At 34.5% G+C, this 26,546-nt stretch overlaps 1 protein-coding gene across 1 annotated transcript; it reads right to left on the minus strand.

The window, feature by feature from the left end:
- Positions 1-8,166: 8,166 nt before the first annotated feature.
- LOC306872330 (ras-related protein Rap-2a-like) lies at positions 8,167-25,016 on the minus strand. Its single transcript, XM_079420835.1, has 2 exons — positions 24,253-25,016; positions 8,167-11,362 (listed from the first exon to the last, which is right to left on the minus strand). The coding sequence occupies exons 1-2, from the start codon at positions 24,564-24,566 to the stop codon at positions 11,125-11,127; spliced, it is 552 nt and encodes a 183-aa protein (XP_079276961.1). The 5' UTR covers positions 24,567-25,016; the 3' UTR covers positions 8,167-11,124.
- Between the last annotated feature and the right edge of the window lie 1,530 nt (positions 25,017-26,546).

The following is a 26,546-nucleotide window of genomic DNA, read 5'->3' on the forward strand; positions in this document are numbered from 1 at the left end:
AAAACATGATTTGTTAAAAGAGTTTTTGCTTTATTGCATCCCATATTTATTCTCATTAAACAACCTAGAGTTTGAATCAAATTCACAGATCGTTAGCTATAGATCTGTGTTTGATTGATAGAAAATAGATACACTCTCTGGAGACAGGAACTGTAATGGCGAGTGAAATGTTTCTGAGCCAGGCCACATCAACTGACAGACGGGGAAAGCGGGGTCTCCCACGACCCTTTACGGTGTGGGATGGAGATGTGGAAATAGCACTCTGCATTTTGGCAGCAGCCGAGTCCCTCTGGGGTAGTTTGGAGAGCGACCAAAGCGGAGTGGAAATAGAAGCTGGAAAAGAAAGAGACATGCGTTCTGTGGAGTAAAACTGCCCATCAAGCCTCTGCAGCTGAATATAGGGTAGTGAAAAAAATCACTGTATGTACAGTTGAGTTTAAAAAACTACACAAAAAAATGTAGTAATGCTAGGGAACATGCACATCACCTTAGCAACTTCACAAAATGCCAAGCAACTACTCAGAATACACAAGCCACATGATAAGTCAGAACACCTTAGCAACCACCAGAGTACTTAAGAAACGACAACACCCTAGCAACCACCTAGAGCACCAGACCAACCGCACAACAACATGCTAACAATTGCTCAGAACACCTAAGCAACCGTATAGCAACACTCTGGTAACCTTCTAAAACGTCTTAGTAACTGTGTAGCAAAACCCTGGTGATAACCCAAAATATTCTAGTAACTGTATAGCAACAACCGGTCAACAATCCAAAACATCAACTGTATAGCAACACCCTGGTGACAACTCAAAATATCCAAGTAACTGTATAGCAACACCTTGGCGACAACTCAAAATATCCTAGTAACTGTATAGCAACACCTTGGCGACAACCCAAAACATCCTGTTAACTGTATAGCAACACCCTGGCGACAACCCAAAACATCCTGTTAACTGTATAGCAACACCCTGGCGACAACTAAAAATATATTAGTAACTATATAGCAACACCTTGGCGAAAACCCAAAACATCCTGTTAACTGTATAGCAACACCTTGGCGACAACTCAAAATATCCTAGTAACTATATAGCAACACCTTGGCGACAACCCAAAACATCCTGTTAACTGTATAGCAACACCTTGGCGAAAACCCAAAACATCCTGTTAACTGTATAGCAACACCTTGGCGACAACTCAAAATATCCTAGTAACTATATAGCAACACCTTGGCGACAACCCAAAACATCCTGTTAACTGTATAGCAAGAACCTGGCAACAACTCAAAATATCCAAGTAACTGTATAGCAACCCCCTGGCGACAACTCAAACTATCCAAGTAACTGTATAGCAACACCCTGGCGACAACTCAAAACATCCTGTTAACTGTATAACAACACCTTGGTGACAACTCAAACATCCTAGTACTGTAGCTGTGTAGCAAAACCCTAGTGATAACCCAAAACATTCTAGTAACTGTATAGAAACACCTTGATGACAACCCAAAACATCCTTCTGTATAGGGACACACTGGTGACAACTCAAACATTCTAGCAACTGTATAGCAACAACCGGGCGACAACCCAAACGTTCTAGTTACTGTATAGCAACAATCCAAAACATCAGCTGTATAGCAACCTACTGGCGACAGTCCAAAACATCCTAGTAACTGCATAGCAACACACTGGCGAAAACCCAAAACATCAACTATATAGCAACACCAGGGTGACAACCTGAAAAATCCTAATAACTGTATAGCAACACCCTGGCGACAGCCCAAAACATCCTAGCAACTGCATACCAGCAACCACAGAAAACATCCTAGCAACAGAAATGCACTATACAGAAAGTAATAGTTCAGCAATCCCCATCAAATTTAGCATAAACACCAGTGACATTTTCTTAAAAAAATGTCAAAGTCTAGTTCATGATTTGGTAACTGCATTGTGGTCTGATGTCTAATGGTACGTGTGTCCTTCAGAGACGTCTTCAGCCCTCGTCCTCCACAGCTGCCCAGAACAGAGGGGCTCGTGGGTATTATGTAAAGTGTGTGTAATGTACGTGGGTGTGTTTGGGAGAACAGGACAAACAGGAGGGAAAGTATTTATGGATGTATGCAGCAGATAGAATAAAAATATTTATTTGAATCATGTTCTCTAAATCTAAAGTGTGCAACATATATACTGTTACCCTCAAATACTGATCATTTCAGATGGTTTCAGACTATTATACTATAGTGCAGTAGTCTAAGTCATTTCATTGCACATTTCAGCAAATATAGAAGGTCATTCTATGCATACTAAAAATGTCCATACTATGCATGTACTACAGAAGTAGCATGAGTAGTAGTATAGCAATATGATATTCCAAATATAGGCAATAATAAATATATAATTTAAAGCTACTGGTTCCTTTATGAAATAACACAAGCGTATCTGTCTGATATGCATGAGAAGTATGAGGTTTGAGGAAAAAACAAGCTCTGCAAAATCTGATGTAGATTGTATCTCCAGATGGCGCACACCTCTGGATGCTTGTTAGATGTGACAGATCAAAGTGTGTGTGTGGTAAACGGAAGATCCAGAGGAGAATGTGGTGTGTAAACATCACTAGGCCTGATGTGGAGTTCACCGAGGGTGGCAGTGGCACTTTATTTTTCCACTTATAATGTTAATCAAGGTTTCTGGCACCACAAATTGTCATAATTAATTTTTTTATGACAATTTTCCACTCCCTTAAATGGGCTGTTTGTTTAAAAGAAATAAACAACCTGTTATGATTGACCAAACATTGCTTACAGGCACAGTTTAATAATAGGCGATGATATATAAATGTGGAGGATCATATTTTAATGACTTCAAATCTATACAAAAGGTATGTAATGTGGCTTAATAAATTGTGTTAACATGCCAAGAACATTGCACTACCTTAGCTGCCACTAAAATGTGGCAATACTTAGCAACACCCTGGCAACAAAGCTGAACACCCCAGTTACCACACAGAAACATGCTAACACCCACTCAGAACACTTGGGCAACCACACAACAACACCCTGGCAACCATCCAAAACATCCTAGCAACAACACAGAAATGTAAAATGTATGCAACTCCCTGACAACCAGCCAAAACATCCCAGTAACCGCATAGGAACACCCTAGCAACCACACAAAATACCCTAGTAAATACATAGCAACACCCTGGCAACAGACCAAAACAGAATGGCAGATGCATGATGTAGTTACAAAATCTAACCAGTAGCGAATAATAATATTAATCTATTGCCTGTATGGCAATATTGCAAAAAGGAAGTTGGAAATTCATAATCTACTAGCATTAGTTCCAGTTCTTATCAAACACAGCTGAACCAGTTCAGCAATGTCTTTGAGTTCACTTATAAATCACAGACAGGTGTGTTTGGAGCAGAACTGGAGACAAACTCTGCAGGAAGACGGATAGCAGGAGCAGGATCGAAATCTCTCATCCAAGAGCCTCCCGACAGAGTGACTCTCAGAAGACCCTTTGAAAGCCTTGACTTCACAGCTTTCTTCATCCCCACCCACCACCAGCTTCAGATGACTTTGCCCAAAGGATGATCCAGATCAGCACTCCTAAAAAATCTGATTTATTTTTGCTTTGAAGACATAATTGAGTTATCAGTTTGAAATGTTGAACTTTGTCTCAGATTTTTCTCATAAAATTCCCTTAAAAGTAGCAAAATAATTGGATGAGAAAAATTAAAGGTGCTGTATGCCATTTTCTGTACTAAATCATAATAATAAATAAAAATAAAGTTCACATACTTGTTTCTCAAAAAAAAAAAAAAATGCTACAGCCTGTTATTCTACTTTGAAATGTGTGTTCTGTGTCAGAATGTCTGTTTTTGTTTTTGTCTGTGTGACTGCCCCACTGACCACTAACCCAATAGTATTTTGACACCACGGGTTGCCAGTTGGTGGAAAACACAGCGTAATGCAGCCATGGAAGCCAGCAAACAAATTGGGTCTACCCGACCTAAAAAACTGTGGCATCCATCTAAAAAGCTCTATATCCAGAGCCATATTAAAACACGAATAAATTAACTCATCAAATTACTGTTTAAGGCCTTGTACTCGTTTCTCATCCTCAATCTGGCAACCTGCGTCAGCATCAAGTCAGAATTTGGACTGCAGTAGGCCAATTTCCACCGCTAGCTGTCAATATTACACACTGCACCTTTAATGAAGCATATTCCTCAGGAAAAACATCTGAGAAGCAATAAACTTCAGCAAAATTCCACAGAAACTGATGTATAATACATTTCTGCAATGTCATTTCCGACTTTTTTTATGGTTCTGCACTGCATGATAAAGTTTTGCATGATGAGATCTATTCACATAAACACAAACTGTTAACATCTGGGTATTTGTTTATTTGCACAATAAAAAAATCACCACATTTGTGCTGTAAGCATAAACAATGTTCTTTTCATAACAGTTACAGGGCTTAAAACACATTTGATGGAAACTTTTAACTTCACTTGTGTGTTTTGGAGGTAATGGTCATAATTAGCTTGACAACATCCCAATAACACTCAGCCTCTAATGAAGCATCAGAAAGTGATGTATGTCGTACCACACTAGCAGAATCAGCGGGATATTTTGGCCCTCGTTAGTGCAAATAATGTCTTTTAAAGACCACTGCAGAGAATTCACTGGGGCTTGAATGATGAATCATGGGAAGGTGTTTCCAGATGTGACCAGCTGCTTGTTTCTGAAAAACGACACTATTCTGAAACCATTTGTTATATGGTCGAAAGTTCTGAAGAGCCCTTAGTAAATCTAGTTTAACCCTTGTGCTGTGCTGAAAACCAGCCTTATAAAAACTGCTGTAAATATTTCATTATGCTATATTATCACCAAATGACTCAATACTTTTTTCAACTTATTTTAAAAGAAGAAAAGGTTTAGCATTTCTGATTCTGTGTAACAGATTGATCATAGGCCTCATTAACCTCAGTTTTTGAGTGAAAACTCATTATCAGTGGATTATTTTGGTTTTGAGGTGCATAAGCTCAGATCAAGGAGGCCTACGAGGAATAATGAATATTATTAGTTTCAAAGTGCCTGGAACACAATATGATGGTCAAAAATTTAATTAATCAAGTTGACATATTTAATATGGTATATTTAATTTCATTTTCATGTTGGTATATTCCAAAATATATTTTATGTGAAGTGGTTCAACATCAAGTAAAAAGTAAAATAAGGCTTAATGTGGTATATGATATGATATAATATAATATAATATATTTTTTTCATTATTAATTTGAATCAAAAATTGTGTTGACAGAAGTATTTGACAAATGATTGTTCTGTGATTGACCATAGTATAGTTCTGTATAGGTTATTTGCATATTTTTTCTGAGCCCAGCTCAGTGCTGCATTATTTTAAGGGGACAGTCACACAAAACACATTTTGCGTTTAAAATGTGCCGTGAGTGCAACGGTTAAACATGTCTATCGCGTGGTTCCATAGAACAACAATGGAAATGCAAAAACACGATGGAATAGAAAGGAAATCAGATGAATTTTTGAGATAGGAACTCATTTTAGCGTGACTTGTATCACATTTGTTAGTACGTACATCATTTAAATTCAAGTAAATGCTTTGGCTGTGCAAATTTTCCCTCTGTTTTGTATGAAAAAACCGTTTAAGTCAGAGTTGACCCATGTTAATTAAAATAAGGCTGCGCCTGTGAGGGGACTGATGTACACTGACGAGTCAAGATCCTATTTTCACAACACATTTTAAAGAGCATTTTTATAACCAGAATTTGTGTTGTCAAGACATATTTATTACCAATTTTGTGGAACATTTTTTTACAATATTCTTTTCAGCATTTTGACGGCCCACATAATGACAGTGACATTTTAAAAATTGAGGAGAGATTCCTGACAAGAACATTGAGGCTTTACACACACACATCAGTTATAAAGTCTTTATTGAATAGGACATTTACGCTTTGAAAGTCTTCTAATACAGTTTATGTCAGTTTGGTTTTCTTTGAGGAAGATGGATGTTCTCATAAAGTCTTGTACTCTGTGTGAATCGTTTTTTGCTGTGATTGAATAAACTGCGGTTCTCTTCCCATCAGACACATACAAACACACACACACAACCATCTCCTGTGTCCTTGCCTCCATCCCGCCATTACTGTACTAACATCTCTGATTTACTGAACAGCATCTCCAGATACCATCACAATCCCACAATCCAGTTTACAAGCAATTACAGTGACCGTTCAAAACAACCACTACTAGAAACTCTGAATAAGAGCAATAGAAATGTCTAAACTATCCAAAACAAACCTATGTGTGACCCTGGACCATAAAACCAGTCTTAAGTCGCTGGGGTATATTTGTAGCAATAGCCAAAAATACACTGTATGGGTCAAAATTATACATTTTTCTTTTATGCCAAAAATCATTAGGATATTAAGTAAAGATCATGTTCCATGAAGATATTTTGTAAATTTCCTACTGTAAATATATCAAAACTTATTTTTTTATTATTAATATGCATTGCTAAGAACTTCATTTGGACAACTTTAAAGATGATTTTCTCAATATTTAGATTTTTTTGCATGCTCAGATTCCAGATTTTCAAATAGTTGTATCTCAGCCAAATATTGTCCTATCATAACAAACCATACATCAATGGAAAGATTATTTATTGAGCTTCAGATGATGTATAAATCCCAATTTCGAAAAATTGACCCTCATGACTAGTTTTATGGTACAGGGTCACATATTTGCTACTGCCTTTTTAAAACCAAGGACACTTAAAGTCCACATGGAATCAGAATTTCATTTTATTTCTCTTACATGTTTCTGGTTTTATTGAGTAATTCATCAGTGCAATGTTTGTCTTTGTAATCCAGCAGCTCAGATCATGTGAATTTGATTAGAAATGCTTGAGTTCTCTGACTTTTTGAGACATTGTTGAGGAGACTCCATTTAATGCCATTGCTGTGTGGGAGAACAACTGAGACATGAAAGAGCCTCTGCACACACACGTATAGGTCCTTCTTCTATACAAAAACACAATTTACCATAAACAGAGATAACGAAAACCATGTTATGTTATCATCCTGTTTCCATGACACCCAGCGATGTGGCCTCGGGCGAATCTTGTCCTCTATTCACATGCTGTTCCATCACTGCAGGGTCTCGGAGGAGGATGAAAGCCTGCTGTAGTGGGTGGTGTGAAATCTCCTGTCAAGCGTCTCACTCACTCCACCTGATAACAGCGCATTCACTCCAAACGCCGCTAATGCAACATTGGAGATATTCAATATCTTAACTCTGTTATGAGGGAAATGTGTGAAGTATATTTACTTATGACACACAGCATTGTTATTGCTAACTAAAACTATTAAAAATCATTTTGGTTAATTACAATAGATAGAACTGGATGGATGGATAGATATTTTAATAATAAAACAAAAAAAAACTAAAAATAATAACTAACATAATTAATCATAAAAATAAAGTACATGTACTTTTAATGCACAGTATTGTTATTGTTAACTAAAAATATTATAAATTAATTTTTAATAACATTACTAAACTTAAAAAATACACTGTATGGGTCAAAATTATCTATTTTTATTTTATGCCAAAAATCATTAGGATATTAAGTAAAGATCATGTTCCATGAAGATATTTAGTAAATGTCTTACTGTAAATATATCAAAATTTCATTTTTGATTAGTAATATGCATTGCTAAGAACTTCATTTGAACAACTTTAAAGATTCCAGATTTTCAAATAGTTGTATTTCAGCCAAATATTGTCCAATCATAACAAACCATACTGGAAAGGTTATTTATTCTGCTTTCAGATGTTGTATAAATCTCAATTTCGAAAAATTTACACTTAAGACTGGTTTTGTGGTCCAGGGTCACATGTACACCACATTCAACGTTATTTAGCTCCGTCTGCTTGAAAGGGAAAATATCTCAGAAACTGTTTGTCAACATTATAATAAAATACCACAGATTCAGGAATACAATCTGGCAAATTGTGCAACTTTAGCTCAAATCACACACATCTAATGCACTTGCATTTCCATGAAAAGCATTGGCTCTAACAGCCAGACAAACTCAAACTTGCGTCTTCAGCTGTGAATAAGATGTCTTTATTGTAGTGTTGAATGAACCCATATTCACAATCCATTTATCCTGTAGAAGAGGGTAAATGTTCACTTAAAAAAATATAAGATCAATGATGAAAGTTAAAAAGGCAAACCCTTAGTTCGCATGGCAAGGCATATTCACCCATCTGGAGGATCCTTGAGTGATTGTGTATTTTTGTGTGTGTGTCTACTCCGCTTGTTCAGTCTCATCTGCTGTAATATTCACAAACAATGATGTTTTAGCCATGCATATGACCGCTAAATCAACATACTGTAAGTTTGGCATCTTTTATATAAACTACACACGACCATCTTGAATTGTTTTCTTTACATTTTTGTTTTTTTGTAACATTTGTACATTTCTGGATTCGTGAACCTCATATGGATCACAGATGTGATGGTTTAAATAAGAATTGCTCTGTAATACCAAATGACCATAATGCCAAAATGACAATATAGATAAAGAAACGTTATTATCTTGTACTCTATGATTAAATAAACAGAAATAAAATGACAAAAAATATCCTCATAAACTTTAATAACAGATTTGGTAGCCTGTAACTCTCCTGAGAAGGGTATGAAATGATTTTGCTTATTATTATTTCTTGTCATTTATGAATCAAGGGACGCTTCTATTGATAGTAAAGTGCCCCGAACAAACTATATTTGTTTTCCTCCATGTGTTTCTGTACAACATTCACGTGTTTGACTGCATTATGATTATTCCTGTTCCAAAATATCGTTAAATTAATAATCATATCTAGTACAGGCTTCAAGATTAAAGGCATTTTCCACAAATAGGGTACAAAATAGAGTTTGAAACGCTGACAAATCATGTTCCTCCACCTCAACTAAGTATTATATTAAATTTTTTATTTCAGGTGTATTTTAGTTATTTAATAACTACAATTCATTTTTAAATAAATCTTACATTTTTTTATTACCTTAAATTATTACCTATTTTAACTAATATTAATAGTGTTTTTTTTCTATATTTAACTGAATATCAATTCAACAGATGTTATATGATTTGAACTAGACCTCTGAGATGCAGCAGGCTAAAATCACTATTTTAAAGACATGTATGGTTTTAAAACCTTGAAAGAATAGTTTATCTAACTAGCAGTGCTGTCAAACGATTAATCGCATCCAAAATAAAAGTTTTTGTTTATAACAGTTTATCTAACTAGTTCTTTACGCCTTTAATGCTTCAAATAAAAGTAACAGGACATCTGGACTCTTTTTGTGGAAAGTACCGACAGCGTTTCATGACAAATACCGTTTCTACCCGATTCAAAGCTATTCTAAAGCAAATCCCATGATTGTTTTACTACATTATTACAAAATACATAATTCAGTATTTGCAACATTCTATATCGAGGTGCTAATTAGAAACCACAACATAATCAGCTGAATATTCCCAGCAGTTTCATAAATCAAAACAGACATGGCATTACAAAAGAAAAGTGCTTCTCAGCATCCTATTTGGCTTCCTCAAAGAAAATGTCCCTCAAAGTAAAGCCCCTCATCGCTGCAACGGGACACCGCACTCACATCGATCCCCTCGTGAACATGTCTGAGAGTCCCTCGGAGGAAACGTCACCTTCGCTGACAGCGGGCCGTTTGGAAGAACAAAACTAGCTCATTCTGGCTCTTTATTAAAGTAATGGCAGTTTAAGACATCAGGTTCTATATGTGCAAACTAAACGGCGAAATCAACGCGATCGAGTCTCTTGCGAACAGCGTCAAACTTAGAATGAAAACATGCGGGGATAAGAAAGACTCTGTTTGGTGCATTTTTAACCCCTTTGACCTTTTTTACAGTTTCTTGTTCATTTATTAATCATAATCGTGTTGAATTAAGGCATTTACACACTAGACAAAGCTTTGCACTTTGCGATCCATTTTGGAGGGAAACGTCGGGTCATAAGCCGAACTGGATTTCGCCTCACTTGAGATTCCAAGAGCTGAACGGATGCTAAAAATCGTCCCAACAACACTTTCGCAAACCCTTGTGAGCAAAAGTTGAACAAAAGTTCTTTCCAGTAAAATTAATAGAACATCCATTCAAAGTTGCATGGCCTATAATAACATTCACAAAATCCTTATTTATACATGGCTCATGGGACATTTTGAATCGTTTTTAAATGTTACCACTTACGTTTTCAGAATGTTCAGAGAACATTCAAAAGTAGCGTTCCCAAATGGAACATTCCCATAATGTTTTCTGTAACGTTCGCATAACCCAGAAAAAATGGGCAGCTAACAAAAACATTTCTAAGAATGTTTTCTGAAAGTTTTTTGGAAAAGTTATTTCTAACTTTCCCAAAAAACATTCACAAAACATTCTTAGAATTTTTTTGTTAGCTTCTGAATGTTATCTGAACGTTTGAAAATGTTTGCAAAATGATCAAATTAAATGTTTTCTGTAACATTCGCATTACCAAGAAAAAACTGGCAGCTAACAAAAAAGTTGTGAAAAGAATGTTTTGAAAACGTTTTTTTTTCTCAATGGTCTCTAAACATTCAGATATTTTAATGTTTTAAAAATATTCTTTCTTGGTTATGCAAACATTCCATTTTGCAAACATTAAGGGAATGTTACTTTTGAATGTTCTCTAAGATTCCACAACAACATCCAACTAAAACGTTTCTATGAACGATGCATAAATAATGTTTGTTTTTTTGTGCAAACATTCTAAGAACATTATTAAAGACCAGAGAACTCTGAACGAACATTCTATTAACGTTACTGGAAGTGTTTGTTTATAACGCTGAGAAAACCTCCTGAGAACCTTCCCTGTTGGCTGTGTATGTCTTTGCAATGCATCATTCCCATTCAAACCAATGGATCTGCAGCATTCTCTAGTGTGTAGACGCCGTTCATGACTCTAGCGATGATCTCCATGTTGAACCCCTTTGAGAACCGCGTGTGATTGTGAGGGGTTATTGTATATTGCAGGAGGAGCAGCACGGGTCTTCCTTATCCGGCTGAGAGGCGTAGTCCATTTGCCTGACTATCTCCGAGAACAGTTCGTCCACCATGGTTTTGCTCTTGGCTGACGTCTCCATGAACGGGCAGCCCCATTCTTCAGCTAGAGCTTGACCCTCGCTCGACGAAACCTCACGCTCGTTGTCCAGGTCCACCTTGTTTCCCACGAGAATCACCGGCACGCGCTCGTACCTGTGAACATACGAGACACAAGAATGAGCCAAAGCTTCAGCATTACATGACAAGTCCAAGGTGAAATGTGGCATTTCAGCATTAACTGCAGCTGTTTCCGAACAGGTTTCCCTAATAGTTTTACTGCATTCATTGCCCTCGTCTGCAATTGGTCAGGAAAACAGACAGTCCCGCCCCCAAACTCATGTCATTGGTTGAGTCAACAGTCAACAATGTTTGGTCACCATGTGTCATCATACTTGGCCGTATGTCACTTTCACTTATATATATTATAATCATCTATATAGCTACAAAAATATTCTATTTAGCTTCAAACAACACTATTACAATATAAAATCTATACTGTGAATTGTTCCTTAAGAAATAACTAAATAAATTAAATTAAATATTTTTAAAAACAATCAAAAAATCAAAAATCAATCAATCAATCAATCCTTTAAATTAGAAAAGAAAATTGAAATAAAAAAATTAAAAGATATTTTCACCAAATTTCAAGTGGACAAAAACAGCTAATTTTGCAATAAAAATAACACTATGCTGATAACAAATCATTACAATTATATATTTTACACCATTTTCAACTGAAAGAAATATTTAATTTCATACTAAAAGTAATTAATTAAATAATTATTGGTAAAATAGGCCAATGATCAACAACTAATGAATAATTTGCTCAAGAAGATGAAACAGTTTCATGTGTTTTCTTTACCAAGATTGATTGAGTTCATAAGAGAGTACTTCGCTCCAGTTATTGAACCACCATCCGATACCTGAGGTCAAAATCGTTAAAGATGACGCTAATTTATTTGCGGCACTAGCTGTGTGTCCCTGATCCGCTGTGAATCATCCCCTCCACAGACTCTTGAGTCAGAGCTATCGATCTGTCCGATCAATATGATGTTAAGATCTTACTCATGATGAACATCTCGATGACTGCCAGAGGAAAACATCACTGCTCTTTTTAATAGCTCCAGACACTTAAGGGACAGTTCACCCAAAAAATGAGCATTCTGGTATCATTAACTTCCCTCGTGATGCTCAAACCTGTATGTGTTTCTGTCTTCTGTGGAGCACAAAAGAAGATATTTTGAATAATGTTTTAACTGTCTTTGTCAACACAATGAAAATCAACTTAAGACAACACGAGACTTGTATTATATGGACAAGAAATAGATTATATTTAATATATATATAATATATATTATACTTGTATTATATGGACAAGAAATAGATCGCAATATAATATGTATTTTTAAAATTGTAATATATGTATATATAGAGCATAAAAGCAGTCTTAAGTCGCTGGGGTATATTTGTAGCAATAGCTAAAAATACATTGTATGGGTCAAAATTACTGATTTTTCTTTTATGCCAAAAATCATTAGGATATTAAGAAAAGATCATGTTCCATGAAGATATTTTGTAAATTTCCTACTGTAAATATATCAAAACGTAATTTTTGATTATTAATATGCATTGCTAAGAACTTCATTTGAACAACTTTAAAGGAGATTTTCTCAATATTTAGATTTTTTTGCTCCCTCAGATTCCAGATTTCAAATAGTTGTATCTCGGCCAAATATTGTCATATCATAACAAACCATACATCAATGGAAATATTATTCTTTCAGATGATGTAGAAATGTCAATTTCAAAAAACTGAGACATAAGACTGGTTTTGTGCTCCAGGGTCATTATATATACACGTGTATATATATATATATATATATATATAATTTGTTTATTTTAACATTTTACAAAAAATGTTTACAATTTACTCTGATAATAATTTTTATTTATTTTAAACATTTGTATTATATTACATATTATTATTATATTATGTATGTTCAAAATGTAATGTATTTCTGTGATCAAAGCTGTATTTTCAGCATCATTACTCCAGTCTTCAGTGTCACATGATCTTCAGAAATCATTATAATATACTGATTTACTGCTCAGGAAACATTTCTGATTATTATCAATGTTGAACACAGTTGTGCTGCACAATATTTTTGTGAAAACTGTGATGCATTTTATTTTTCAGGATTCACAGATGAATAGAAAGTTCAAAAGAACAGCATTTATTTAAAATAGAAATCTTTTGTAACATTATAAATGTCTTTGCTGTCAGTTTCGGTCAATTTAACTAATTATTTGAATACATGTCGATGAGAACTGCAGACAATCACTAGCATCCTTCACATCATGTGCTGTATCTAACAGCTAGCGAGGGATCGAGGTGTGAATGCTGAGTGGGAGTAAAGCGGCGCACAGATGAAATGTCATCTTTTGGTGGAGAGCAGGAGAAACACTATTTATATCCAGACTGACTCGGGGAAGTCTAAAGCCGGTTGAGCAGGTCTGGGATCAGTGTTGTGGTATTCATGACCATATGCTGCTTCAGCTCATGTACATCACGCCGTTTACAAGATGAGCGTTTAGCAGCGGGAAACCCCGCGATCTGAGAGAGTGCACTGTTACTGTGAATGCTGACATGTCGTTCATTCAGTGTGTACACAGTGTGTATGTGCTGCTGATGAAGAAGAGCAATAAAGAACTAAAGCAGGCTGGGAAAATACTGGCCATTCAGACAGTTTCTGAAGCAACAAAACTACTTTCCCATCATTCTCACTGTCAGCAGGACCCATGAGAAGGATAAAATACAAATATAGAATTGATTACACATCTAATGTGTGTCTTTTACTCTTCATTTTGTTTTATAAATGCTTAAATAAGCATATTATTTCATTCATTCAATTATTTATCTATTAAAATGATTATTTTTAGTGTACTGTTTTATTTATAATAATTAAAATTTTAAATAAATGATATAACTGCATAAATGTAATATATTTTTATTAGTGTTGTCAAACAATTAATCGCATCCAAAATAAAAGTTTTTGTTTACAGAATATATGTGTGTGTACTGTGTATATTATGTATATATAAATACACACACATGCATGTATATATTTTGAAAATATTTACATGTATATACATTTATATTCTTATATTTTATATTATATATAAGTATATTTAATATATAAAAAATAAAAAATATATATAAAAATTTCTTCAATATATACATGCATGTTTGTATTTATACATAATTAATATACACAATATACACACAATTTATGTAAACAAAAACTTTTATTTTGAATGCAATTAATCGCGATTAATCATTTGACAGCACTAATTTTTATATGAAATTTTAAATATCTATCTATCTATCTATCTATCTATCTATCTATCTATAAAAATATATACTATAATTAAAATATATATTTTCTATATGAAAATCTATAAAATATTAATCAATTAAAAATATATTTTCATATTTAAGTACACAATAATATTAAAATAATCTCAAATACATATAGAATATAATAAATAGATAATAAAATATTTACAAATATATTAAACCATATACATTATATATATATATATATATATATATATATATTATATTTCATAATATAAAAATAACATATTTAGTAAAATTACATAAAACATTTGAAAAAGTAAAAAAAAAAAAATATAAAAATACATTTAAGAATATATAATATATATTCGTAAATATTTTATAAAACACATAACATAATACAGATTGAATCCAGTCGTTTTGTTTGACCAGACAAACTGGTTCTCATTCAGTTCATCTAAAGCCGCTTGCCGTCATTTTCCAAAATGTCATGCCATGCATTATCATCTTAATGTCTCACTGATTAAAATAATTTAATACAGGGACAAGATAAGAAACACGGCAGCAGTATTTAAGTGAATGTAATTACCCTGGAGTGTAACGAAGCACAAGCCCTCATGACCCACAACATCTATTAGAGGGTCAGTGAAGCGTGACGTAAGCGTCTGAGTGTGTGTCACGACGCAGTGATTGTGATGTAACCGTGAGCTGCACACACACACACACGACAAGCTGCATGTTCCAGTCCAGCATCTGACAGCAGCTCAATAGATAATTATTCTTTTATGCTGCTGCGTGAATGCTTTCCTTATTGCCTGAAGCCACACGCCACAGCACACGCTTTACTGACTCTCAGAGTGAAACCACACGACTGTAATTCACAATCAATCACATTTAATGCAATGCATCAGATCTATCAGACCTCAAATTCACCCTGAGATTAATAATGCACCCTGATGACAGAAACTGACTAAGTTGTCTTAGCCGTTGTGTGTGTGTGTGTGTATATATATATATATATATATATATATATACACACATTTATATATATATATATATATATTAATATATAGAAACATATATTTAATTTTATTAATTTTTAACTTAATTTGAACTTTAATCATTTGAAAATATTTATATTTGATGGAAAATAATGGAAACCGCGAAAGAATGAAAAACATTTAAAATAAGTTAAAATTATATTTATATATCAAATAAAAATTTGAATATTGTTTAAAAAAATATTAATTATGATTTAATCATATGAAAATAATTATAAATTACACAAATAATGATGGAAACTGCAAAAAATAAAAATCTAAAAAATTAATTAAATTCATAATATTATAATTGCAGTTCATTTTAATCACACAGACAATTTTAATATCAATTATTCAGTTATATAAAAATAATTATATTTAATAGAAAATAATAATCGAAACTGCAAAAGATTTAAGAACTTTTAAAATTAATTATAATTTATATAATACATATATAATTTTAATTAATTATTTGAAACTAATTATGATTGATAGAAAATGATGTTTAGTATTTTTTAAGAATTAAGAATTCAAAATGAATTAATACTTTAATATTGTACATATAATTTGCATGTATTATCTGAAAATAATTACATAATCATAGAAACGAAAGAATTAAGTGTAAGAATGAAGTCTATAGGCTGATGCGGTTTATTGAGCGTGATTGTTGGAGAACTGGCCGCGGGTGAAAATGTGATGCAGCACTGAGGCCCTGAAAAGCTCTGTGCGTCTGTCAGTGAGTGTCGTCCGGTGCATTGAAGGCCTCGCCGGCGCTGTTTCCCAGTAACGCTTGGACCCCGGCACTCTCCAACACAAAAACAGATGTGAAGTCTCCAGAGACCCTGCTGGAAGCAGTGCATGCTGGGATGCTTTTGGCCGTAAATGCTGGTAGGACCACACGCTGATTCAGAGCGAAACAAAGGAACCTAGCTGTTAATGAAAACAAAAAGGGGAATGTTTTTTCCAAAGTTTCCCAAAATAAAAAGCTCGGTCAGAAATTAAAAGCAGAGTTGGCTGAATAAAGTCCAAAAACACAGAATAAAACACAGCCTTCAGAAACTAAACTAGAAGAGTAAAGCAGACTAGACAGGATCAGAATAACATTAAATATTCATAAAGTTTACACAAAAATTAAAATCATTGTTTGGAATGACATGAGAGAGAATAAATGTTATATCGATTATGGTATTTTACTTATTTTCATGTAAAGTACTGGTAATGTGCTTAAGTGTAATGCTTTGTTTATTGTAAAGCACTTTGACCTGCATACATTTATATGAAAATAATAAATAACAATTAAAATTATTTAATATTCAAATATTAGTATTAATAATATGAGAAAAATGGAACCTAGATGGGAAAAAGGTGAACTAAACGGTGCTATAGAAATAATAATAGTGATATTTGTTTTTATTTAATATTTAATAATAAATTGTTTAATAATAAATATTAGGAAAAATAGAAAAAAGTAGACAATAAATTAAAAAAGGAAACTAAAGGGAGTTACAGAAATAATAGGAAATATTTTATTTAATACTTATTATTATTATTAGGAAAAATAGACAAAAAGGAAACTAAAAGGCACTCCAGAAATAATAATTATAATATATTTAATATTTAATAATTATACAATTATTAAGAAAAAAGAAAAGTACAAAAAAATACTACATAAATAATAATTATATTTAATAGTATTCAATATTTAATATTAAACTAAAAAGTGCTATAGAAATAATAACCTTATTTTTTAATATATAATAATATTCCTTATTAGGATTTTTTAAATTAATTAATATATCTAATTTATTGTCATGCATGTATTGTTCAAAATCACCTACAGACTTGCACATTATAATAAAGGATAATAAAACACTCAGCTGTGATGTGAATCTGTTGAATAAATGATTCATTCATTCATGATGCGACGGTCAAAAGACTCAAATAATAACTGGTCAAATAATAACCTAGAGAAAGGGTCACTGAACAAATCTTTTTAGTGAACTGAATCAAAAGATTCAAGACACTGTAATGAATCGAAATCACCACCACTACATTATCTTCACAGTCATGCAGGTTCAGACTAGAAATACACCTTACAAAAGCAAAACGCCAAAATAAAGACAAAAACAACATAAAGTGCCTGAACTGACATGAAAATACAAGCGTTAGAGCAAGTAAAAGGTCACAACTTGTGCATGTAAAAGGCAGAAAAGTATCAAACCGAACCAATTTTAAAGTCGTACAACATCCATAATCAGCCCGAGTGAACAGAATAAGAGGAAATCTTCTGCTCAGAGTCAAACACAAATGAAGACAGATGACCTGGTGTTCATACGCTGCAGCTTCGCTCGCGGTCACAGCGGATTGGACCAGGTTAAGAAGCAATCATCGTCTTCACCTAGGGTGACCAGACGTCCCGAAAAATTCGGGACAGTCCCGAAATCTAAGCTGCTGTCCCGAATCCCGCTCTAATTGTCCCGAAAATTATACTGAAGCAAAATCTTAAATAGTTATTGTCTGATAAAACATAAAAAACTGTCCGTGGAACGAGGTTGAGTCATCCTGCAGCCTGGCAACCAGCCCCCGCCGGCTGCTCATTGGCTGCAGCATCCTGTTTTTTTTTTTTTGGTTCATTAACTTCAGTTTGAAGTATAAAAATAGCCTAACGTTACTTCTATATTATATAAAATTATATGTATATGTAGGCTACTTATATTAATAAAAACATGATTGGTTCAGTCACTTTCGTTTGAAATTCATTATCTTTATTATTCATTATTCATTACCCCCCCCCCCCCCCCCCCCCTGTCCCGAATTTCAACCAATCTCATCTGGTCACCCTATCTTCACCAGTCCTCCACACACACACACACACACACACAACACACAACACACACACACAATGAGCTATAAGAATGTTTTGACACTTCAGTCCCGACTGTATCAGCAAGAAAGGGATTTGTGATGAGTGTGAAATGTCAATATCTGGCAACACAAGCAGCAGCTTTCTCATGATAAACCCTCAGGAACACAATCTCATCTTCCATGAAGGAACGTCTCGTGGGAGAAGACAACATCTACTTCCCAAAACTGCCGTTAGACACTGAATGTACTGCATTAAATGTGTATACATTCTATTAGTTATAAAAATGTATTGTAATAACTACAGCAATCCACAGGTGTTAACAACATACTTATATATATATATATATATGTGTGTGTGTGTGTGTGTGTGTGTATACAGTACGTGCAAAAGTTTTAGGCCACTGGTATCTTCAGCAGCTAAAAAATGGTTTTAAGTCAGTTATTTCTATCTTTTGCTGTAGTGTGTCAGGAAATATCAGTTTACATCTCCATTCATTCTGCCGTTAATTGTAATAATCCAGTGAGATTTTTGAGATCTGATCATCATCCAGTCTGTCTGGAATGACATGAAGAAACAGAACAAACTGAGACAGACTCAATCCAGAAGAACTGTGTCTCTGCTTCCAGAAACCTCCTGCAATGCTCCTGAGAAACTCTGCTCAAGTGCACCGAGGACAAAAGGTTCACTTGACACACTGCAGCAAAAGAGAGAAACCATTTTATTAGCTGCAGAAAATACTAGTGGCCTAAGTCTTTTGCACAGTATACTGTATATCAAGTGTTCATTTGAAAAAAACAGGTCACTCATTCCAATTAATCTCAATCAAACTGCACTGGGTTATTTTGATTAGGTTAAAAAATGCAGCTAACTAATGCAATAATACATCATATAAACATGATAATAATAAAAAAAACATGATTATTGAAAATTTAAAAAATATCTGTTTTTGCAAATAAACCCTTCTGCATTAAATATTGTTCAAAAGTGACAGTAATGAATGTTACAATGCTACAAAAGATTTATATTTCAAATATGTGCAAATAACAATTTTCATCAAAGAATCCTGAAAAATTAAATGTATCAGTTTCCACAAAAATATTGTGCAGCACAACTATTTTTAACATTGATAATAATCAGAAATATTTATTGAGCAGCAAATCAGCTTATTATTATGATTTCTGAAGGATCATGTGACTCTGAAGACTGATGATGACTGGGTAATTTTCACTACAGTGAGATTCATCAAGATTAATTTGAATGACAAAAAACCGAATGATTTGCACACAAATCTGGATACCACAAAAATATGCTTCATTTATTAACTATTATTATTACATTTAGTCATTTAGCAGATGCTTTTATCGAAAATGACTTACAAATGAGGACAATAGAAGCAATCAAAACCAACAAAAGAGCAATGATACGCAAGTGCTATAAGTCTCAGTTAGCTTAACCTAGTACACATAGCAAGGTTTGTTTTTTCTTTTAACAAGTAGCTAGAATAGAAAAAGGAAAGCTAGTGTTAGTTTTTCAAGAAAAGCTAGTAGTTATAGAATAAATATGCAATTGATAGAGGGTCAAGTGTGTGTGTTTTTTAAATAAAAAGTAGACAGATAGATCAAATAGAATTAGAACTGAAAGTGTTAGAATTAGAGGGTCAAATAAAGATGAGATGTGTTTTAGCCGTTTCTCTAAGGATTCAGCTGCTGGGATTGAGCTGGGCAGGAGGGAACAGTTAATGAAAAAGTCTGTGAAAGTGATTTTGTGCCTCTTTGGGACGGCACAATAATGCATCATTCACTTTATCTGCTTTAGAGGCATTCAGTTAGGTCTGCATGAACTCTGAACGCTTGTCTTTCACATTCAAGCATCTCCTGTCAAATTAATGCTTTTAGATAGCAATTAGCATAATTTAACACATTATACAACAAGTACATGCTGTTCACAGAATTCCAGACTCAGACTATGTGAAACTGCACAGATTGTGTGTGGGCCACTCTATGTGTATTTTAAACACCTACTGTAAGCTAAATTGAATATGACGACATGTGTTTTGAATCTAAATTGATAAAAGCGTGTGTAGCATTAGATATAAAACAGATGTGCGACGGATCCGCCCACATTTCCTCTTCCCAGGCTCTCGCTGCCAGAAGTCCAGTGTGTCTTTGGGTTAGTGTGCGCTAATGCAGTTGTGATGTTTTTTTGGCTTCCACCGGCACACAATCTCATTTATAGTTTGTTGAGTGTGCAAATCTCACCAGCGTTACTGTAGTTATCGTCCGCCGGCTCAGCATGTATCGGCCTCCTCCTGCAGATTAACAACCTGTGCCAGAGGTTTAGAGAGCTTTTTGTGGGTTCTGCCATGAAACAGTGCCAATTCAATTCATAGAGAGAGAGATAAAGCTGCACAAAATATAATGTGTCCATCCTGAGTGTGTATAGTGTTGGGAATTTCTACAGGAATTACCTTGGAGTTTATATATTAATTTAATGCATTTTATTGACGTGATTTTCTATGGAGCTGTGCAAGTTTTATGTCCCATAACTCTCAGCACATTTACTTTACATGCACTAAAAGAATTTAAACTCCAATCAATATTAATTTGTTTATTTGGTATCTTGAAGCTGGAAGCTTGATTTTGCCACAGGATAAAATAAATAAACAAGTAAATAAATAAATAGTGACTTTTTATGCCACAATCTTGACATTTCAAGTCAGAATTTCAAAATATAAACTCACAACTGTGCGAAAAAGTCAGAATTGAGAGAAAAACTCAGAATTACGAGAAAAAAAGCAAGATATAAACTCGGAGTTAAGAGAAAAAGTCTGAATTTCGAGATATAAACTCATGAATAAAATTAAGAACGGCAAATTTATATCTGACAATTCTCAGTTTATATCTCAAAACATGCAATTCTAAAAAAAAAAAAAAAAAACTGAATTGTGAGATAAGTCACATTTACCTTTTTTACTTTCTTTTTATACATAAAAATAAGAGGGATAAATGCACAGTTACCATAATATTTAAATTAACCCAACATGCATGTGTATAAACCATTTAGCACCAAATCAGTCCAAGGGCATGTTAAAAAAGCCTTTAAAGCTGTTCTGTATGAAAAACTGTCAAATTACAACATGCAAATATGGCAAAAAACTCTAAATGACATTTTGTCAAGAATGGCATTGCATTGATGTGTCATGACTTGGTTACCGTGGTAAAGTGGCTGATTAATAGTGTGAAATCAACACCTGAACAGGTAAACCTACTGTTCCTAATCATATCATCATTAAATGCAACAGTTACTGCACTGGTCATGAATAACCAGCCAATGCCAGAAGTAGGTTTCAGGTTTTGACGCTGCCGTGATCAATCTCTTGTCTATGTGTGCTTTACCTCACAGTCTGGTTTTAATTATTCTGTAGGTGTCGTTTATGAAAGCAATGTGTTCAAACCTCTTTTAAGAGCTGATCTGGAAAAACACAAACAATACAGCATCTGTTTCTAGGCCTTAGGTTAAATTATGGAAAGATTAGAATAGACGCAGCCTCCCATTGGACTTATTATTAACGGCACAATAAAGACACACACGCTCAAGTCTTTCCATCTGCTTACAACCCTGCAAAGTTGAGCTCACACACAGAAAACAAACTACCTGCTTGTCAGATTGAGCAGTACCATGGTAAAATTATGGTAACGCCATGGTTCTTTAATAGTAGTTACTGTAGTACTGTATGTATAATGATATTGAATGATTACCATATTCATATAACACTTACTAATAAAGTACTGTGGCAGTACCATGGTACCAATACCACGGTACTTTACTATTTAACATGGTACATAGTAAAATTAAAGTTTATTTTCACCTTAAATTTACCACAAAGTATTGTGGCAGTATGATGATATCAGATGCTAATACCATGGTACAAGTTAAAAAACATGGAATTACCATTACTTCCTAAGTTTATTATTTTCACATCGAATTAACAACAACAAAACTACAGTGGCAATACTATGGTAAAATGATGGTATCAGATGTTAATGCCTTGGTACTTTAATATTTACCACAATACAAGTCCACAAACATGTTAATATCATTGTTTCCATAAGCTTATTGTTTTAACCTTTGAATTTACTGTGGTGGTACTATGGTAAAATGATGGCATGAGATGCTAATACCATGGTACTTCAATATTTACCATGGTACATGTCCAGAAACAAATCATTTTCCATAAGTTTTTTGAATTGATAAAAGTACTGTGGTAGTACCATAGTCAAATTATGGTATCAGATGTTAATACCATGATATTAATATGTTTTCTGTAAGTTTATTATTTTTTGCCTTGAGTTTAGTGCAGTGGCAGTACCATGGTAAAATGATGCTAACACCATGGCACTTTAATAGGCTATTTACCATGGTACATGTCCACAAACATGGTAATGCCATAATTTTAGCATTGTATTTTAACATTTACCATGGTACAGTACATGACTAAATCATGGCAATATTGTTTTCTATAAGTTTATTGTTTTTTTGCCTTGAATTTATATATAAAAAAGGTAATTTGGCAGTACCACGGTAAAAGCATGGTACCATAAGATAATGCTTCAAAGAATAATATGATGTGTTGATCATGTAGTCAGATGGCTCCATTACCATCTGGTACTGTGGTAGTACTACGGTAAAATAATGGTATCAGTTGTTAACACCGAGGTACTATAATATTTACCATGGTTCATGTCCAAAAACATTGCAATACCACCATTTTCTGTAGGTTTATTGTTTTTCACTTTGAATTTACAAAAACATACTGTGACAGTACCATGGTAAAAACTATGGTAATGCCATGGTTCTTTAATACAGTATGTACTGAATGATTATCAAATTATTTAAGATTTCAAAAAGTACTTATAAAAAAGTACTGTGGCGGTACCATAGTAAAGTGATAGCAGCAAATGCTAATACTGTGACACTTTAATATGAACCATGTCCAAAAAAACATGGCACTATTTCTGTAAGTTTAATGGTTTTAAAAAAACTGATAATAACATTGTAAAATTATGGTATGCCATGGTTCTCCGAGGTGCACCTGCTAAAATGATGGGGCCAGATGGTATTACCTTTGTGAGCCTGGAGCACAAAACCAGTCATAAATAGCACGGGTATATTTGTAGCAATAGCCACTGTATGGGTCAAAATTATTGATTTTTCTTAAAGTAAAGATCATGTTCCATGTAAATATTTTGTAAATTTCCTACCGTAAATATATCAAAACTTCATTTTTGATTAGTAATATGCATTGCTAAGAACTTCATTTGGACAAATTTAAAGGTGATTTTCTCAATATTTAGATTTTTTTTCTTTTGCACCCTCAGATTCCAGATTTTCAAATAGTTGTATCTCAGCCAAATATTGTCCTATCATAACAAACCATATATCAATGGAAAGATTATTTATTCTGCTTTCAGATCTCAAATCTGAAAATCTGACTCTTATGACTGGTTTTATGGTCCATGATAACATTTAACTTTTGTTTCACAGAAAAAAAAATGACAAAGTCCTTAAGGGAGGCGTTTCCTCCCCTAACCATGGCATGTCCAAAAAACATGGTACTAGCAACTTCAATTTCTGTAAGTTTAATGGTTTTCGCCTAAGTGACAAATACACTATGGCAATAATAGCATTGTAAAATTATGGTATGCCATGGTTCAACCTGCTAAAATGACTGCACATTACCATGTTAGCCTCAAAGAATGCCATGGTATTTGCGTCTTACCTCTTCACCCTGATGATCTGGTCTCTCATGGGCTTTATATCTTGGAAGCTCTGCTGGTTGACCAGGCTGTAGACCAGGATGAAGCCCTGGCCGTTCTTGATGTAGAGATCCCGCATGGACGCGAACTGCTCCGTCCCCGCCGTGTCCAGGATCTCCAGCACCGACGGCGACGAATCCACCTCGATCTCCTTGCGGTAGAAGTCTTCGATGGTCGGGTCGTACTTCTCGATGAAGGTCCCGGTCACGAACTGGACCGTGAGAGCGGATTTCCCGACTCCTCCGCTGCCCAGCACCACCACCTTATACTCGCGCATTGCGCACGGATGCGAACCGACGTGACGCGCGAAATGGATCCAGCTAACAGTGTCCAAACCGATCAGATGCGACGGGAAACTTGCCTTGAATATCGCAGATGTCGAGCAGACGCGGAGCCATAGCTGGCTGTATTGCAACACTCACCATAGAGACAAATAACAGAGACGCACAAAGAGCCAATGCGCGGACTTCATGGCATCTCTAACCACCTCGAATAGCCAGAACCCAACAGCTGCTTGGAGAAGTAATCGTTTAACATGCATTTGCGTGCATTTTAGGTAATAAAAGCGCGTCGCGCCCCGTCAGGACAAGCACGTAAGGCATCACGCGTCCCCTCCGAGCGTCATTTGGAGATCCTTAAGGACGCTGCTGCATTCCAGAATAGCTATTCTTCTGCATCCTCCAGCATCCTCAACCGCCATACTCTCGGGTGGAGACCTTCTGAAGCCAGAGCACACAGTCTCGGCTCAAAGATAGGAGTTTTGTTGAGGGATTGATGCGCTGGGCGACCAATGGGCGCGGAGGAGCGCTGTAAGTCACGCCCACTTGTCTTAATAAGGCAATGGTGAATATGATGGGCGGTACTTCCGCTCTTAACTGCGACGCGAATGGTTACAGCGTCAGCTGAGTGACCAATGAGGGACGGCGGCAGGGAGCGTGACGATAAATGATGCTGGGGATGCTGTTCCTATGGCAACAGCGCGTCGTCCGCATCAGCACCTGAAATAGAAAGCAACAGGGATGCGGCCATTGTGTGCGCTGATGGAGGCTGGAGGTCTGCAGTGGTATTGGAATACTTGAATGTCATTCATTAGATCAGTTGATGCTCTTGCATATTCCACTTTGACACTTAGTCTTTGTTAATTTTTTTTTTTTTAACACTGCACCCAGTATTTTAGCATTTCAAACTGATCAATGTTTTGTTTGAATAGTGTGCTTTCTTGACACGAATAAGTTGCGTTTATTTTTTTAAATGCTGTTATCCAATACAATGACATTCATACATTTTTAAGCATGTCTTTATGTAATCTACGGGGTTGTGCAGTTACCTCTTAATAAATTATCCATCTCCACACGTCAGGCATACAGCTTTCATTAGAAAGCGACAGCAGACACGAAGCTGGCTTGAGTTACATCAGCGGTAAATCATATCTATAATGCATCAGCAGTTCACCGAGTATAAATCCAAGTGAGTCTTGTACAAAGAACAATAAATTGTCCTAATAAATCAAAATGAAATTAAATGTTACAAAAAAACGCATTGATGTAGGGATTAGTTCAGCCAAAGATAAATAAATACAATTTTGTTTTTAAATTAGTCATTATTTGTTCACCATAATGTCCTTCCAAACCTGTGTGTTTTGTTCTTCCATGAAACACAAATCAGAATTGGCTGGTTGTTTTGCATGCAAGTAAAATTAATGTACTGAGGCTTTCAAGCCTCAAAAACAACATAAATATAATGTAAAAATATGTAAACACTATAATACTATTAATATTAATTTTTGCATTGACTATTCATTCTAATTGTGAGAAGTAATAACCTAAATTCAGCATAACTAGAGTGTAGACTTGCACAACTAGGCCACTTAGTTTTAAATTATTCAAACAATACCATGGTATTCATGTCACAGTGATGTTGTACCATGGTATGATGATGGTATCAGATGATGATGGTATAATATTGAATGATAACCATATTCATATACCAAAGTATCACCATTACATACAGCATTTTATCAGTAAAAAACAATTGGAAACAGACTGGAGACAGCAAATTAAAAATGTTAAACATTTTCACTATCAATAACAGGGTTATTATTGTTAACTAAAAAAATAAATAAAATAAATGCTAACTGAAAAAAAAAAATCAGCTATTTGCCTAGGTCACATTTCTCATTTCAATTTATTTTCAATTATATAAATAAAACTTAAAATCACAAGCAACAAAATAATGAAAGAAAAAAAAAAAAACTGAA

This window comes from Barbus barbus, assembly GCF_936440315.1.
Source record: "Barbus barbus genome assembly, chromosome: 7".
Taxonomy (NCBI): domain Eukaryota; kingdom Metazoa; phylum Chordata; class Actinopteri; order Cypriniformes; family Cyprinidae; genus Barbus; species Barbus barbus.